The sequence below is a fragment of the Medicago truncatula genome, chromosome 5 (genome assembly GCF_003473485.1).
Source record: "Medicago truncatula cultivar Jemalong A17 chromosome 5, MtrunA17r5.0-ANR, whole genome shotgun sequence".
Taxonomy (NCBI): Eukaryota; Viridiplantae; Streptophyta; class Magnoliopsida; order Fabales; family Fabaceae; genus Medicago; species Medicago truncatula.
Genome location: NC_053046.1, coordinates 37,568,307 through 37,584,784, shown reverse-complemented (window position 1 = coordinate 37,584,784; position 16,478 = coordinate 37,568,307). Strand labels below are relative to the sequence as shown.

Sequence of the window (16,478 nt, the reverse complement as noted above, 5' to 3'; positions counted from 1 at the left end):
AACTCATGTTGGGAACCTTTTCCTTTATTTTTTTAATATTATATTTCAATATATTTTTTTTCTTCCGTTTAATTTTATTTTATTTTTAGAACCGTTCCATTTAATTTTTTAAGGAGGTTCCATTTAATTTTATTATCTTTTTATCACTCATATATTTAATTTAAATATAATTTAATCATCACAACCTCACAAATATTTTTATTCACGTTGTCTTTTAATGATATCAAATATTTTTATTTTCTATCTTCAACCTCGCAAATATATCTACACACATTAGCATTTAGAGTAATATTTTATGTCCGTCTGTCTGTTTTTTTGTTACGCTAATGCGTATAATTTTTTTTAGCGTTGCATAATGCATATGATTATTTTTATAAAATTTTGATTTTAATTAAAAATACAAGTATAGATGCCTAAAAAAATTATACTTATATATATTTTGCACCTTTATATTGTAATAAATTATACATATATTTTTCTTATTCAAAAAAACTAAACATGTATGTTTCAATGACACCAACAATGTAGCAAATATAATGTCAAATAATATAAATTCTTATCTTTTTGAAAGTCACAAAAAATATGGTATTCTTATAACGAAATTTGTTAATTTGTGTTAAGATACATACTGCATCACTATTGGGAAAATAACTAAATTCAATTCTGACCAATTTGGATGGTATTATAAGAGTTGCACCAAATATCCAAAGGAATCAAAGTCAAATGGTTCTAGCTATAGATGTACATGCGGACAGGATGTTGATGCTCCATTGACTAGGTTACATATTTAAAATTTCATGTGGTGGATTAGTGTTTTTTGTTTGGCACATTTATAATATGTTTTTGAATCTATCCATTTTATCATATACAAGGTAGTTGTGCAAGTTGTTCATGATAGTCACAAGGCTAAATTTGTGTTCTGGGATAGTGAAGGTCTTCAGATTATTGATATTACTGCCCAAGCTCTTAGGAAGACTATGCAAGAGGTATCCTGTCATACCCCAAATTTTGACCTAAGGTCCCACTAACACACGTCTCCGAACTCGGACCAGACTCGCATTTCAGTGAAAAATTCGGCAGGGAGGTATTTTGAAATACCTCATAAAAATTCCGAATCGGGCCCTCTTCTCTCAGTCTTTAATTATTTATTTCCATCTTTTAATTTAGAACTCTAATTTTAATTTTAGTCCAAGATTAGATTAAATTTCTTTTATTCATTTTTCTTTTTTAAACATTATCCTTTTATTTTTATTTAATTTTTTTTCCTTTTAATTAAAATCCCAAAATTGTCCAAAATAAGTCCAAAAATAGTCCGAGTTCATCTCAATCCTTATACACGTTCTGTTCCTTTTCCATCCCAATCCAAAATCCAGTTCATGCCTCATCTGAAACAAATCCAGTAAAAAAACAGACGCATTTCCTTTTTTCTCCTCCACAAGCCACTGATTTTGTGCTCATCAGTAACAAATTCTAGCCTCAAACTCACTCTATAAATAGAGACCTGCACAACAAAGAAAAACACAACAAAAACGCAGCAGAACAAGAAAAACAGAGAAGCCACACACAACAGAATACGGGAACAAGAGAAGCCCCACACGCGGCATCACAACAACGGCAGAACCGCAACAACAACAACGGCAGAACCGCAACAACAACAACGGCATCGCACAAACACCCACACGCGGCATCACAACACGGCAGAACCGCAACAACAACAACGGCAGAACCGCAACACAAGCACGCACGCACACAACTCAACGTGAACACAGAACACGGCAACGCACACACAAAAGGAAATCGCGAACCAACACCATAACAAAACCGGAACCACAAAAAACAAAAAGGTATAAATTTCTTTCTTTTTTAGATCTAGACGTTTAGGTAACGGTTTTGGGAATTTGAGGGTTAGAAGTGAACAGAGGGAGAGAAGTAGAAGAGAAAGAGCAAAAAAAATTAAAAAAAATAAAGCTGTTAGGGTTCCGGCGCGGTGGCGCCGCCGCACTGGCCGGCCAACCACCGCCGGAACCCCCATCCCCTTCGCCGGAGAAGAAGAGAGCTAGAGAGAGAACAGACAAGAAGAGAGAGACCGGTGAGGAAGAGAGAGAAAGAAAAGGAAAAATGAAAGAAAAAGGGCCCAACAGCCCTTATATACCCCCAAACGGGTCAACCCATGACCCGCGACCCACGACCCGGTTCGTTTCCTTAAGCCCAATTCTTTTTTTTCTGCTTTCTGCACACCCCTGTTTGCTACTGCACCCCACCTTGTGTTTGGACCTTTTTTATTTTTTTCCTTATTCCTTTCCGCATTTATTTATTTTTCTTAGCATTTTAATTCTTATTGCAGATCTTAGAATGTAAATAGGCTTTTATGTAATAGTCATAGATTTTATATTTCTAACTTAGGGTAGCCGCGCTTTTATTCTTTATGCTCCGTTAGTTTATATATTTATTCAAAAATCACAAAAAACATGCAAATAACCAAAAATCACAAAAACATTTTCATAAACAAACCTTGATCCAAATCAAGTGATCGTCTTTATTTTATTTCTTTCATAAATCAAAATTGCAATCAACTTTAAATCTACTTTAAGTCATTTTCTTTTAAAAAAATACAAACCAATTCTTATTTCGCCACTTGGCTTTTCCTTTTAAAACCTTTTTTCAAAACTAATAAAAAACACAAAACCAATCAAACGTTGTTTTCTACCCCGAACTACGAGGTTTTGATCCTTCACGGGTACGTAGGCAGAGGACACTCGTCCTCCCAAACAATAAAAAATGATGTAGATATTTAGGTCTTTATCTTTTTCACTTTAATTCTTTCTTTTCAAAAGCAAGCAAGTTATAGCACATTGAATTAAATAAAATCAAGAGGTTCCCGTAGAGTACTATGGACATAAAGGGTGCTAACACCTTCCCTTTGTGTAACTAACCCCCGAACCCTAAATCTTTTCAATATGGGGTGTTTTTTGAACTTTTTTCCCCTTTTTCTTAAAAATTAAATGTTCAGTCGTGAAATAAATTAGTGAGTCAAAAGCTAATCAAATAGCCTTGACGTCCGAAAAATGACGCGACAGAAATGGCGACTTCACTGGGGATTGACTCCTAAAGAGGGTTGAGCCTAACTTGACTTTATTTAATCCTTTGTGCTATAACTTGCTTAAAAAAAAAAAAAAAAATAATAATAAAGATGGAAATAAATTGTATATATCTTTTATTTTCTCTTTTCTCTCTTTCTTCTTTTATTCTTAAATATGAGTGGTGAGATAAAGCCCTACACCCGGGCTTGAGAGAAACATAAGATAGGACGGTGGTATAACCAAAGTGCCTTTCCGAGAGTCAAGTCTCGTGTTTAGGTTCATGTGGTACAACCCCACTCAATGGAGGGATCTTGAAAGTAATTTATGTTGGCATGAATAGTCGTGTTGGCATTATATTTTCAAGTTACCGTCGAAATTGAGGACCTTTAGTTACCCTTAACCCATCTTAGCCTTTTAGGACGTAGTGCGGTGGCTAATCAAGAGTAGTCTTGAATTAGTTGATACGCGATACTACACTCAAATGAAACTTTCCTACGCATCTTATTGGATCAAGAGTAGTCTTGTAACCTGATAACATTCGGAGGTGGTTAATGACTTTGGGAACTTGGTAGAACCCGTGATACAGGTACAAATGAAACCATAGTCCTTACCAAATGGGGGTTACTACCTTTAAACTCCAACATGATAAGCCTAACCTACGCATAATCATGCATACATGCATTCATTCATAATTTTATCTTTTTTTCATCAAAAGTATCGAAGGGCTTATACTTGTTTTTGTAAATATCATAGGCATGGAAAGAAGAAATACTAGAAAGTTTACATTCAGGAAATTGGATCTAGAGAAATTAAAGAAGCTTGCATTTGAAGTAACTAGCTTGGAGAATTTTTGTGATCGTCATGGGAAATTGCTTGGTATCCTCTGGACAAATATCGAGAAGGGGTGCTTGGAGACCTTGGTCCAGTTCTATGACCCTGCTTACCACTGTTTCACCTTTCCCGACTACCAGCTTATGCCTACCCTCGAAGAATACTCTCACTTAATTGGCCTACCCGTACTTGATAAGGTACCTTTTACCGGTTTAGAACCTTTTCCCAAAGCCGCCACTATTGCAAATGCCCTCCATCTCAAAACCTCCCTCATAAAAGAAAAACTTACCCTAAAAGGGAACCTCCCAAGCTTACCTACTAAATTTCTTTACCAACAAGCCTCCGAGTTTTCCAAAACAAACAATGTTGAGGCCTTTTACTCTATCCTAGCTTTACTCATCTATGGCCTAGTATTGTTCCCAAATATTGATAACTATGTTGACATCCATGCCATTCAAATTTTCCTCACAAAGAACCCAGTCCCCACATTATTAGCTGACATATATCATTCCATTCACGATCGAACCCAAGTAGGTCGTGGAGCTATCCTTGGTTGCGCACCCTTACTATACAAATGGTTTACCTCTCACTTACCTCAGACCCACTCCTTTCAAGCCAACCCAGAAAATCACTCCTGGCCCAAAAGAATCATGTCCCTTACCCCATCCGACATAACCTGGTACCGTGCCACTTGTAACTTCACGAACATCATTGTCAGTTGTGGAGAATACTCAAATGTACCCCTTCTCGGTACGCAAGGAGGAATCAGCTATAATCCTATCCTGGCCAAACGTCAGTTCGGATGCCCAATGGAAGCTAAGCCAGATAACATCTACCTACAGGGTGAATTCTACTTCAACCATGAAGATCCCTCAAACAAAAGAGGGAGATTTGTCCAAGCATGGCATGCCATTCGCACACTCAATAGAAGCCAATTGGCGAGGAGATCAGACTCTTTACAGGGGTCTTACACTCAATGGGTCATCAATAGGGCTTCCAATCTGGTCTTACCATATCATTTGCCGAGGTACCTATCTTCAACAACCCCAGCTCCGGCTTTACCCTTGGCCCCCGCAACTGTGGAGGAATGTCAAGAGAAGTTGGCCCAATCGGAATGCGTGGGTGCTACTTGGAAGAGGAAGTATGATGAAGCTATGCTCAAGATGGAAACTATGAGTGGTGAGATAGAGCAACGAGAGCATGAGGTTCACAAGTTGAGACGACAAATAGTAAAAAAGAATGTTCAGATCCGAGCTCAGAGCACAAGGTTATCACAATTTATCAGCGCGGGGGAGCGTTGGGAGTTCTTCAAAGACGCACATTCCGATTCTGATGAATAGTCTACTTCAAAGAGCTTGAGAGTTCCCAGTTTTTCTTTCATTTTTGTTTTTAGCTTTAAGATTAGATGTTTATATTATTTTATTTTTTGCAAAGTCTATCCCTTGGCTTCGTTGTTTAGAAAGGGAATTATCTCGTAATATGTAAGTTATTCAAATGGAACTCTCAACTATGATATTTACAAAAATACTTTCATAAGTCCTTCGATAAAAAAATACATCTATATTTTTGCATAAACATCATGCATCATCCTGCATTTCATAGTCTCAAATCAAAGTCTCACACAAAATTCCTTTTCCAGAAAAAGGGTCGACTCGTTTCATAAAGTGGCCCCACGTATCATCTACAAGTCAACCCGTACTCACTACACTCGAGCAAACGTAAAGAAGAAAATGGATTATCTTGAGCAGGAAAATCGGGTACTTCGTGAAGAAATGACAGCCATGCAGACTAGGATGGACGAGATGGCTGAATTAATAAAAACAATGGCGGAAGCTCAGACTCAAGCTCAAGCACAGATTCAAGCACAAGCGCAAGCATTGGCACAAGCTCAAACTCAAGCTCAGACCCTAACAGAGGCGCAAGCCCGATCACAAGCACCTCCACCCCCTCCTCCTGTCAGAACTCAGGCCGAGGCATCTTCTTCTTGGACACTATGTGCTGACACTCCAACGCAGTCCGCTCCGCAACGTTCCACGCCTTGGTTTCCACCTTTCACTGCTGGGGAGATATTTCGTCCTATCACTTGTGAAGCTCAGATGCCCACTCACCAGTACACGGCTCAAACACCCCTACCTGCCATGAGGGTCACTCCAGCCACCATGACCTACTCAGCACCTGTGATACATACAATTCCGCAAACTGAAGAGCCTATCTTTCATTCAGGGAATGCAGAGGCTTACGAAGAAGTAAGCGACCTACGAGCAAAGTATGATGAACTACGCCGAGACATGAAAGCTCTCCATGAAAAAGGGAAATTCGGGAAGACTGCGTACGATCTCTGTTTGGTACCAAGTGTGCAGGTACCTCACAAATTCAAAATTCCAGATTTCGAGAAATACAAAGGGAGTTCTTGTCCTGAGGAACATCTAAAAATGTATGTGAGAAGGATGCCTGCGTACGCCCAAGATGATCAGATTCTTATTTACTACTTCCAAGAAAGCTTGACCGGCCCTGCTTCAAAGTGGTACACAAACCTAGACAAAACAAGAGTTCAAACTTTCCGTGACCTTTGTGAAGCTTTTGTGGAACAGTACAGTTACAATGTAGACATGACTCCGGACCGAAGTGACCTCCAAGCCATGACTCAGGGGGATAAGGAAACGTTCAAAGAGTACGCCCAACGGTGGAGAGACACCGCTGCCCAAGTCAGCCCACGCATTGAGGAGAAAGAGATGACCAAGCTCTTCCTAAAAACTCTAAATCATTTTTACTACAAAAAGATGGTCGGGAGTACACCAAAGAGCTTCGCAGAGATGGTTGGTATGGGAGTACAGTTAGAAGAAGGAGTCCGAGAAGGACGCTTAGTAAAGAATACAACTCCTGCCAGTGGGACCAAGAAGACCGGGAACCATTTCCCGAGGAAGAAAGAACAAGAAGTCGGTATGGTGACTCATGGAGGGCCTCAACAAACTTATCCAGCCTACCAACACATTGCTGCCATCACACCCACCTCTCACCCTTTTCAACAAACAAATAACCATCCTCAAATACCACAATATCCCCAAATGCCACAATATCCTCAAATACCACAATATCCTCAATTCCCACAAAACCCTTCACCACAAAATACCCAACAACAAAACATCCAACAACAAAATTTCCAACAACAACCATACCAACAATACCCATACCAACAATACCCACAACAAAATTTCCAACAACAACCTTATCAACAACGCCCACAACAACCTCGACCACCAAGAATGCCGATTAACCCAATACCAGTCACCTATGCAGAATTACTTCCCGGCTTACTCAAGAAAAACCTTGTCCAAACTAGAACAGCTCCTCCTATCCCAGAAAAACTACCATCTTGGTATAGACTTGACCAAACTTGTGACTTCCATGAAGGGGGCCGTTGCCATAACATTGAAACTTGTTATGCCTTTAAAAGCGCAGTACAGAGGTTGATCAATGATGGAAAAATAACTTTCACAGACTCGGCGCCAAATGTTCAAACAAACCCATTGCCGAATCATGGTGCCGCAACAGTCAACATGATCGAAAATTGTCAAAAGACTCGTCCCATTCTGAATGTGCAACATATCAGAACACCTTTGGTCCCATTACATGCCAAGTTATGCAAAGTCGACCTCTTTGAGCATGATCATGACCTCTGTGAAATATGCCTTATGAACTCCGGAGGATGTCAGAAAGTAAGAAATGATATTCAAGGGCTTCTAGACCGAGGAGAGCTTGTGGTCGAAAGGAAGAGTGATGATGTGTGTGTAATAACTCCCGAAGGACCTTTGGAGGTATTTTACGACAGTCGAAAGTCAACTATCACCCCTCTGGTGATCTGCTTACCGGGCCCACTGCCATATGCTTCTGAAAAAGCCATTCCATACAAATACAATGCCACCATGATTGAAGAGGGTCGTGAGGTTCCGATACCGCCTTTATCTAGTGTGGATAATATTGTTGAAGACAGTAGAGTTCTGAGAAACGGGCGCGTTGTTCCCATAGTGTTCCCAAAGAGGATTGATGCTACAACAAACAAGGAGCTTCGGACTAAAGATGCTGATGTCGCCAAAGAAGTGGATCAACCCAAAGAGGCTGGTACAAGTGCAGAGTTTGATGAGATTCTCAAGTTAATAAAGAAGAGCGAGTACAAGGTTGTTGACCAACTGATGCAGACTCCATCCAAGATATCCATAATGTCTTTATTACTAAATTCTGAGGCCCATAAAGATGCATTAATGAAGGTTTTAGAACAAGCTTTTGTGGATTATGATGTAACGGTGGGTCAGTTTGGCGGAATAGTGGGGAATATCACTGCATGCAACAACTTGAGTTTCAGTGATGAAGAGCTCCCAGCAGAAGGAAGGAACCACAATCGGGCGCTGCATATATCTGTGAACTGTAAAACCGATGCTTTGTCAAATGTGCTGGTAGACACTGGATCATCTTTGAACGTATTGTCTAAAACAACTTATACCCAGCTCGCTTACCAAGGCGCACCCTTGAGACGAAGTGGGGTAATGGTGAAAGCTTTTGATGGCTCGAGAAAGGATGTCCTCGGAGAGGTGATTCTACCTATCACAGTTGGGCCACAGGTTTTCCAAGTTAATTTTCAAGTCATGGACATTCAAGCTTCGTATAGTTGCCTACTGGGTCGACCCTGGATCCACGAGGCAGGGGCTGTCACATCCACGCTGCATCAAAAGTTGAAGTTTGTGAAGAATGGGAAGCTAGTAACTGTAAACGGTGAAGAGGCTTTATTGGTGAGTCATTTGTCATCTTTCTCTTTCATTGGGGCAGACGATGTCGAAGGGACACCTTTTCAAGGGTTTACTATAGAAGATAAGAATGCCAAGAGGAATGAAGCCTCTATCTCATCCCTAAGAGATGCTCAGAAGGTCATACAAGCAGGGGGGTCCACAAGCTGGGGAAAGCTGATAGAGCTTCCAGAAAACAAGCACCGAGAAGGTTTGGGTTTCTTCCCATCTACTGGTTTGTCCACAGCAAAGAAAGGCACTTTCCACAGTTCGGGCTTTATCCATGCAATCATTGAAGATGATCCTGAAAGTGTGCCACGAGGTTTTATAACGCCAGGAGTATCCAGCCACAATTGGGTTGCCGTAGATGTTCCTTTTGTTGCTCACTTGTCCAAGTAATGCATTTGTCTAGTTTATGCTTTTCCTTTCAAAAAAAAAAACAAACAAAAATCCTTTCGCCCCGCCCCAAGCGAAAGTGAACTTATCTAGGGCTTTTTATTTCAGAAAATTATCATCAATAAAATAAAAATGTCGTTTTTTTCCCGATGTTTTGTCTCATTTTCTTTTATGCTTTTCTGAAAAGTGGTAATACAAAAACCCAGCATGAATTTTCAAAAAATCTGCATGTATCTTCTTTCTAAAAATCATCCATCACATGTGCAGATTAGAAATCGACGAACCCGTTGAACAACATAACCCTATGATCTCTCCCAACTTTGAGTTCCCTGTGTATAAAGCGGAGGAAGAAGAGAATGAAGAGATCCCTGACGAAATCTCTCGACTACTCGAACAAGAGAGGAAGACCATTCAGCCTTATGGGGACGAACTAGAAGTGATTAACTTGGGCACCAAAGAAGACAAGAAAGAAATCAAGGTTGGGGCATCGCTCGAAACAAGTGTTAAAAAGCAAGTGATAGAGCTCCTCAAAGAATATGTTGATGTGTTTGCCTGGTCCTACCGAGATATGCCGGGTCTAGACACTGATATTGTGGTGCACCACCTACCGTTAAAGCCTGAGTGTCCGCCAGTCAAACAAAAATTGAGAAGAACACGTCCTGACATGGCTCTCAAAATCAAAGAAGAAGTACAGAAACAGATCGACGCTGGTTTCCTCGTCACATCCAATTACCCCCAATGGTTAGCTAACATAGTGCCTGTTCCAAAGAAAGATGGTAAGGTCAGAATGTGTGTTGACTACCGTGATTTAAACAAAGCTAGCCCGAAAGACGACTTTCCTTTACCTCATATTGACGTGTTGGTTGACAGTACTGCAAAGTCTAAAGTCTTCTCATTCATGGATGGATTCTTCGGTTATAATCAAATCAAGATGGCACCCGAAGATAGAGAGAAAACGTCATTTATTACACCTTGGGGCACTTTCTGTTACAAAGTAATGCCGTTCGGTTTAATCAATGCAGGAGCTACTTATCAGAGGGGTATGACTACTCTCTTCCACGATATGATACATAAAGAGATTGAGGTCTATGTGGATGACATGATAGTCAAGTCGATTACTGAAGAAGACCATGTCAAGTATCTACAGAAGATGTTCCAGCGCCTGAGGAAGTACAAACTTCGTCTAAATCCCAACAAATGCACTTTTGGTGTCAGATCCGGAAAGCTTCTAGGCTTCATTGTCAGCCAGAAAGGCATCGAAGTAGATCCCGACAAAGTCAAAGCCATCAGAGAGATGCCTGCTCCGAGAACAGAAAAAGAAGTAAGAGGTTTTCTTGGACGACTAAATTACATCTCCCGGTTCATTTCTCATATGACTGCAACTTGTGGGCCGATATTCAAACTACTCCGCAAAGAACAAGGTATTGTGTGGACCGAAGATTGCCAGAAGGCTTTTGACAACATAAAGAAGTACTTGCTAGAACCACCGATTCTCATCCCTCCAATTGAAGGAAGACCTTTGATCATGTACCTAACAGTGTTAGAAAATTCCATGGGTTGTGTGCTCGGACAACAAGATGAAACCGGAAGAAAAGAACACGCCATTTATTATTTAAGCAAAAAGTTTACTGAATGTGAATCTCGATACTCCATACTCGAGAAGACATGTTGTGCTCTAGCCTGGGCTGCCAAACGCCTCCGTCATTATATGATCAATCACACTACTTGGCTGGTATCTAAAATGGATCCAATCAAATACATATTTGAGAAGCCCGCTTTGACAGGAAGGATTGCACGGTGGCAGATGCTACTATCTGAATATGATATCGAGTACCGTTCCCAGAAGGCAATTAAAGGCAGTATTCTTGCTGATCACTTAGCTCACCAACCACTCGAAGACTATCGACCTATCAAGTTCGACTTTCCTGATGAAGAGATTATGTATCTAAAGATGAAAGATTGTGACGAGCCACTATTCGGAGAAGGTCCTGATCCAGATTCAGTGTGGGGTTTGATATTTGATGGGGCTGTCAATGTATACGGCAACGGCATAGGAGCAGTACTCCTTACTCCTAAGGGTACTCACATCCCTTTCACAGCAAGACTCCGGTTTGACTGCACAAACAACATCGCTGAATATGAAGCCTGCATCATGGGTATTGAAGAAGCCATTGATCTGAGAATCAAGAACATCGAAATATATGGAGATTCAGCTCTCGTAATCAACCAGATCAAAGGAAAATGGGAAACTCTTCACGCAGGACTAATACCTTATCGAGACTATGCAAGACGTTTATTGACCTTCTTCAACAAAGTGGAATTACATCATATCCCTCGGGATGAGAATCAGATGGCTGATGCCTTGGCTACTTTGTCTTCAATGATCAAGGTGAATCATCACAATGACGTGCCACTAATCAGCGTCAAATTCCTTGATAGACCCGCTTATGTGTTTGCCGCTGAAGCAGTTTTCGACGATAAACCTTGGTTTCATGATATTAAAGTGTTTCTACAAACTCGAGAGTATCCTCCTGGAGCATCCAACAAAGATAAGAAGACTCTCAGAAGATTATCTAGTAATTTCTTCTTGAATGGAGATATCTTGTACAAAAGAAACTTTGACACGGTCTTGCTCAGATGTGTAGACAAATATGAAGCTGATTTATTGATACATGAAATACACGAAGGATCCTTCGGAATTCATCCTAATGGGCACACAATGGCTAAAAAGATATTGCGAGCAGGCTACTACTGGATGACAATGGAATCAGATTGCTACAAGCATACCAGAAAGTGTCACAAGTGTCAGATATACGCCGACAAGATTCATATGCCGCCGACTACACTCAATTTACTTTCCTCTCCGTGGCCTTTCTCTATGTGGGGCATTGACATGATCGGAAGGATTGAGCCCAAAGCTTCTAATGGACACCGTTTCATCTTAGTGGCTATTGACTACTTCACTAAGTGGGTTGAGGCCGCATCATATGCCAATGTGACCAAGCAAGTAGTGGTCAAATTTATCAAGAATCATATCATTTATCGCTATGGCATCCCCAACCGGATCATCACCGACAACGGAACAAATCTAAACAACAAGATGATGAAAGAACTATGTGATGATTTCAAAATCGAGCACCATAACTCTTCACCTTACAGACCTCAAATGAATGGTGCCGTCGAAGCTGCAAATAAGAATATAAAGAGGATTGTCCAGAAGATGGTGGTGACTTATAAAGATTGGCATGAAATGCTTCCCTTTGCATTACATGGATATCGTACTTCCGTACGCACGTCAACAGGGGCAACCCCTTTCTCCCTGGTATATGGCATGGAGGCAGTACTTCCTGTAGAAGTCGAAATTCCATCATTGAGAGTCCTAATGGAGGCTGACTTATCAGAAGCTGAATGGGTTCAGAATAGATACGACCAGTTGAATCTAATCGAAGAAAAGCGCATGACAGCCCTATGTCACGGACAGTTATATCAAAAAAGGATGAAACAGGCTTTTGACAAGAAAGTTCGTCCCCGTGAGTTCAAAGAAGGTGATCTTGTGCTCAAAAAGATTTTCTCTTTCCAACCAGACTCCCGAGGCAAGTGGGCTCCTAATTACGAAGGACCGTATGTTGTTAAAAGAGCCTTCTCAGGTGGTGCCATGACTTTACAAACCATGGACGGTGAAGAACTTCCACGACCTGTGAACATAGATGCAGTCAAGAAATACTTTGTCTAAAAATTTTTTAAAGAACAGCTCGGTAAGTCGAAAACCCGAAAAGGGCGACTTAGGCAAAAATGAGCGTCTCGGTGGACTGAAAACCCGAAAGGGCGGTCCAGGAAAAAATTAGAGACAATAAACAGAGATCATTATCCTGATAGAGTGAAAACCCGAAAGGGCAGTCTATGCAAAAAAAAAAAAAAAAAAAAAAAAAAAAAAAAAAAAAAAAAAAAAGACAAAGTAACTGCATCCAGTCGAATACAGATACACTTGGGGCATACATGATATCAAAAGTATTCGAGCCGCAAGATAACGGGATTTCAAAGTTGTTAGAGAAGGATAGGGTTATGAAGTTCAACGTACCTTTCCCTTTTAAATTACCATTACTTTTCAAACTTTGTAAAGAACTCCATGAAGTCATGCCATTGGCATAGCGTCATTCGATCAATAAACTTTGAGCCTTTACCTCTCTTTTGATTCCCATTTGTTTTGTTTCATGAATTTTTCCTCTTTTATTGATGATAATATTTTGAAACAGATTTCTAAAACATTATATAATAAAAAGCATAAACAAAATAGATACAGCTTGGCACTCAGGAGTAAAAGAGGCATATACCAACTCAAGAGAGGTTAGATCCTGCTGAAAGCGTGGCTCGACACTAAGGAAAATCTCTGAATAAACAAAATACAAAAAGCTCGCTAAGTTGAAAACCTGAAAAGGCAACTTAGGCAACAGAGAGCGTCCCGGTGGACTGAAAACCCGAAAGGGCGGTCCAGGCAAAAATTAGGGGCAAAACAAAAAAATATTCCCGGTGGACTGAAAACCCGAAAGGGCGGTCCAGGCAAAAATTAGGGATTTTTCAATAAAACAAAAGGCATGACTGCTGAAACATACCAATGGAAGGACACTCTGTGCCGGTTTACAAATGGCGACTTCTTCCAGACTTCTTTCATCGACAATGGGCTCACCCCCCAGGAGGCATCGGTGGCTACCCAGTGCCAGGTTCTTACACCATCAACGGCTCGATTTGCTCACAATAATATCATCTCCAAGGAAGGTTGCCGAATGTTTGTAATGCAATGTCGGTCCGACTCCCATCTTACCTGTCTTGTCTCAGTTCATCGATTCACGTGTCATGTACATTCATATATCCATACATTCATACAATCATGCATTCATCAATATTTTCACATAATCATACGTTTACGCGTACACGACATATGCATAACATCAATTCACACATAATTGCATCAGTCAAAGCTTACCATTGTGTCAAGCCGCAAGTTTCTACGAATGAATGTCAATCTCAATTTCAAATTCAAAAGTGTCATCCCCGGCGTAAAGCCGTGCTAGTTATGTCACTAATCAATGTCAATTTCAATTTTAGTTTCGAAGTGACATCCCCGGCAGAAGGCCGTACTAGTCATGGCGCTAGTTGATCTCGATGTCAACTTCAAACTCCAGGTATCATCCCCAGCATAGCTGTTCTAGAGATGTCACCTATCCAAACTTTTCAAGCAACCAAGTTCCAACCAACGAACAGCTTGTGTCTTTATTTTAAGTAACCAGTTCCAACCAACGAACAACTTGTGTTTCAAGCGACCGATTCCAACAAACGAATAGCCTATGCCAATGTTTCTTACCTTCCGAGCAACTAGTTCCAACAAACGAACAACTCATGTCAATCTTTTATCTTTATGTTCAGCGACCAGTTCCAACCAACGAACAGCCTGTAACAAGTGGCCAATTTCAACCAACAAATAGCTTGCATCCTTCTATTATTTCATTTTTCAAAACCAAGTCCACAAATGGACATTGAAGTCTGAACCTTTGCACTTTGTTTCGAGATGTCGAGACAATGAGGAACAACCATCTTCCCCAGTGAAACCAGATTCCCCAGTAAAGTCGGATCCCTTTCTTCGAAGAATTTGGGTATCCTAGTGTCTTTCCATTCCAGTCGAGCCGTCACTGTCATCATGCATTCATAATTAAATCATGAGCATTCATAAACCTCTTAGGTCAAAATTGGTGCACTTTCGTATTTAAGTCTCTTCGGCTCGTCGAGTCAAAGATTTTACCTTCGAATCTCTGAGCGAAGAAACTTAAATAGGGGCATCTGTCATACCCCAAATTTTGACCTAAGGTCCCACTAACACACGTCTCCGAACTCGGACCAGACTCGCATTTCAGTGAAAAATTCGGCAGGGAGGTATTTTGAAATACCTCATAAAAATTCCGAATCGGGCCCTCTTCTCTCAGTCTTTAATTATTTATTTCCATCTTTTAATTTAGAACTCTAATTTTAATTTTAGTCCAAGATTAGATTAAATTTCTTTTATTCATTTTTCTTTTTTAAACATTATCCTTTTATTTTTATTTAATTTTTTTTCCTTTTAATTAAAATCCCAAAATTGTCCAAAATAAGTCCAAAAATAGTCCGAGTTCATCTCAATCCTTATACACGTTCTGTTCCTTTTCCATCCCAATCCAAAATCCAGTTCATGCCTCATCTGAAACAAATCCAGTAAAAAAACAGACGCATTTCCTTTTTTCTCCTCCACAAGCCACTGATTTTGTGCTCATCAGTAACAAATTCTAGCCTCAAACTCACTCTATAAATAGAGACCTGCACAACAAAGAAAAACACAACAAAAACGCAGCAGAACAAGAAAAACAGAGAAGCCACACACAACAGAATACGGGAACAAGAGAAGCCCCACACGCGGCATCACAACAACGGCAGAACCGCAACAACAACAACGGCAGAACCGCAACAACAACAACGGCATCGCACAAACACCCACACGCGGCATCACAACACGGCAGAACCGCAACAACAACAACGGCAGAACCGCAACACAAGCACGCACGCACACAACTCAACGTGAACACAGAACACGGCAACGCACACACAAAAGGAAATCGCGAACCAACACCATAACAAAACCGGAACCACAAAAAACAAAAAGGTATAAATTTCTTTCTTTTTTAGATCTAGACGTTTAGGTAACGGTTTTGGGAATTTGAGGGTTAGAAGTGAACAGAGGGAGAGAAGTAGAAGAGAAAGAGCAAAAAAAATTAAAAAAAATAAAGCTGTTAGGGTTCCGGCGCGGTGGCGCCGCCGCACTGGCCGGCCAACCACCGCCGGAACCCCCATCCCCTTCGCCGGAGAAGAAGAGAGCTAGAGAGAGAACAGAGAAGAAGAGAGAGACCGGTGAGGAAGAGAGAGAAAGAAAAGGAAAAATGAAAGAAAAAGGGCCCAACAGCCCTTATATACCCCCCAAACGGGTCAACCCATGACCCGCGACCCACGACCCGGTTCGTTTCCTTAAGCCCAATTCTTTTTTTTCTGCTTTCTGCACACCCCTGTTTGCTACTGCACCCCACCTTGTGTTTGGACCTTTTTTATTTTTTTCCTTATTCCTTTCCGCATTTATTTATTTTTCTTAGCATTTTAATTCTTATTGCAGATCTTAGAATGTAAATAGGCTTTTATGTAATAGTCATAGATTTTATATTTCTAACTTAGGGTAGCCGCGCTTTTATTCTTTATGCTCCGTTAGTTTATATATTTATTCAAAAATCACAAAAAACATGCAAATAACCAAAAATCACAAAAACATTTTCATAAACAAACCTTGATCCAAATCAAGTGATCGTCTTTATTTTATTTCTTT

The 16,478-nt window shown here is 40.4% G+C and overlaps 1 protein-coding gene across 1 annotated transcript; it reads left to right on the top strand.

The window, feature by feature from the left end:
• Positions 1-5,641: 5,641 nt before the first annotated feature.
• Positions 5,642-16,289, top strand: LOC112422177 (uncharacterized). Its single transcript, XM_039834756.1, has 4 exons — positions 5,642-9,084; positions 9,353-12,258; positions 12,388-12,782; positions 16,272-16,289. Exons 1-4 carry the CDS (start codon positions 5,642-5,644, stop codon positions 16,287-16,289), a joined length of 6,762 nt encoding a protein of 2,253 aa, XP_039690690.1.
• The last annotated feature ends 189 nt before the right edge of the window (positions 16,290-16,478 follow it).

What these genes read in the sequence shown, in the direction of transcription:
- LOC112422177 (XM_039834756.1), top strand. Translation starts at nt 5,642, where the DNA reads ATGGATTATCTTGAGCAGGAAAATCGGGTACTTCGTGAAGAAATGACA. An exon ending in TTTGTTGCTCACTTGTCCAA is followed by an intron (nt 9,085 to 9,352) that starts GTAATGCATTTG and finishes TCACATGTGCAG; the next exon opens with ATTAGAAATCGACGAACCCG. An exon ending in TTACAGACCTCAAATGAATG is followed by an intron (nt 12,259 to 12,387) that starts GTGCCGTCGAAG and finishes GCACGTCAACAG; the next exon opens with GGGCAACCCCTTTCTCCCTG.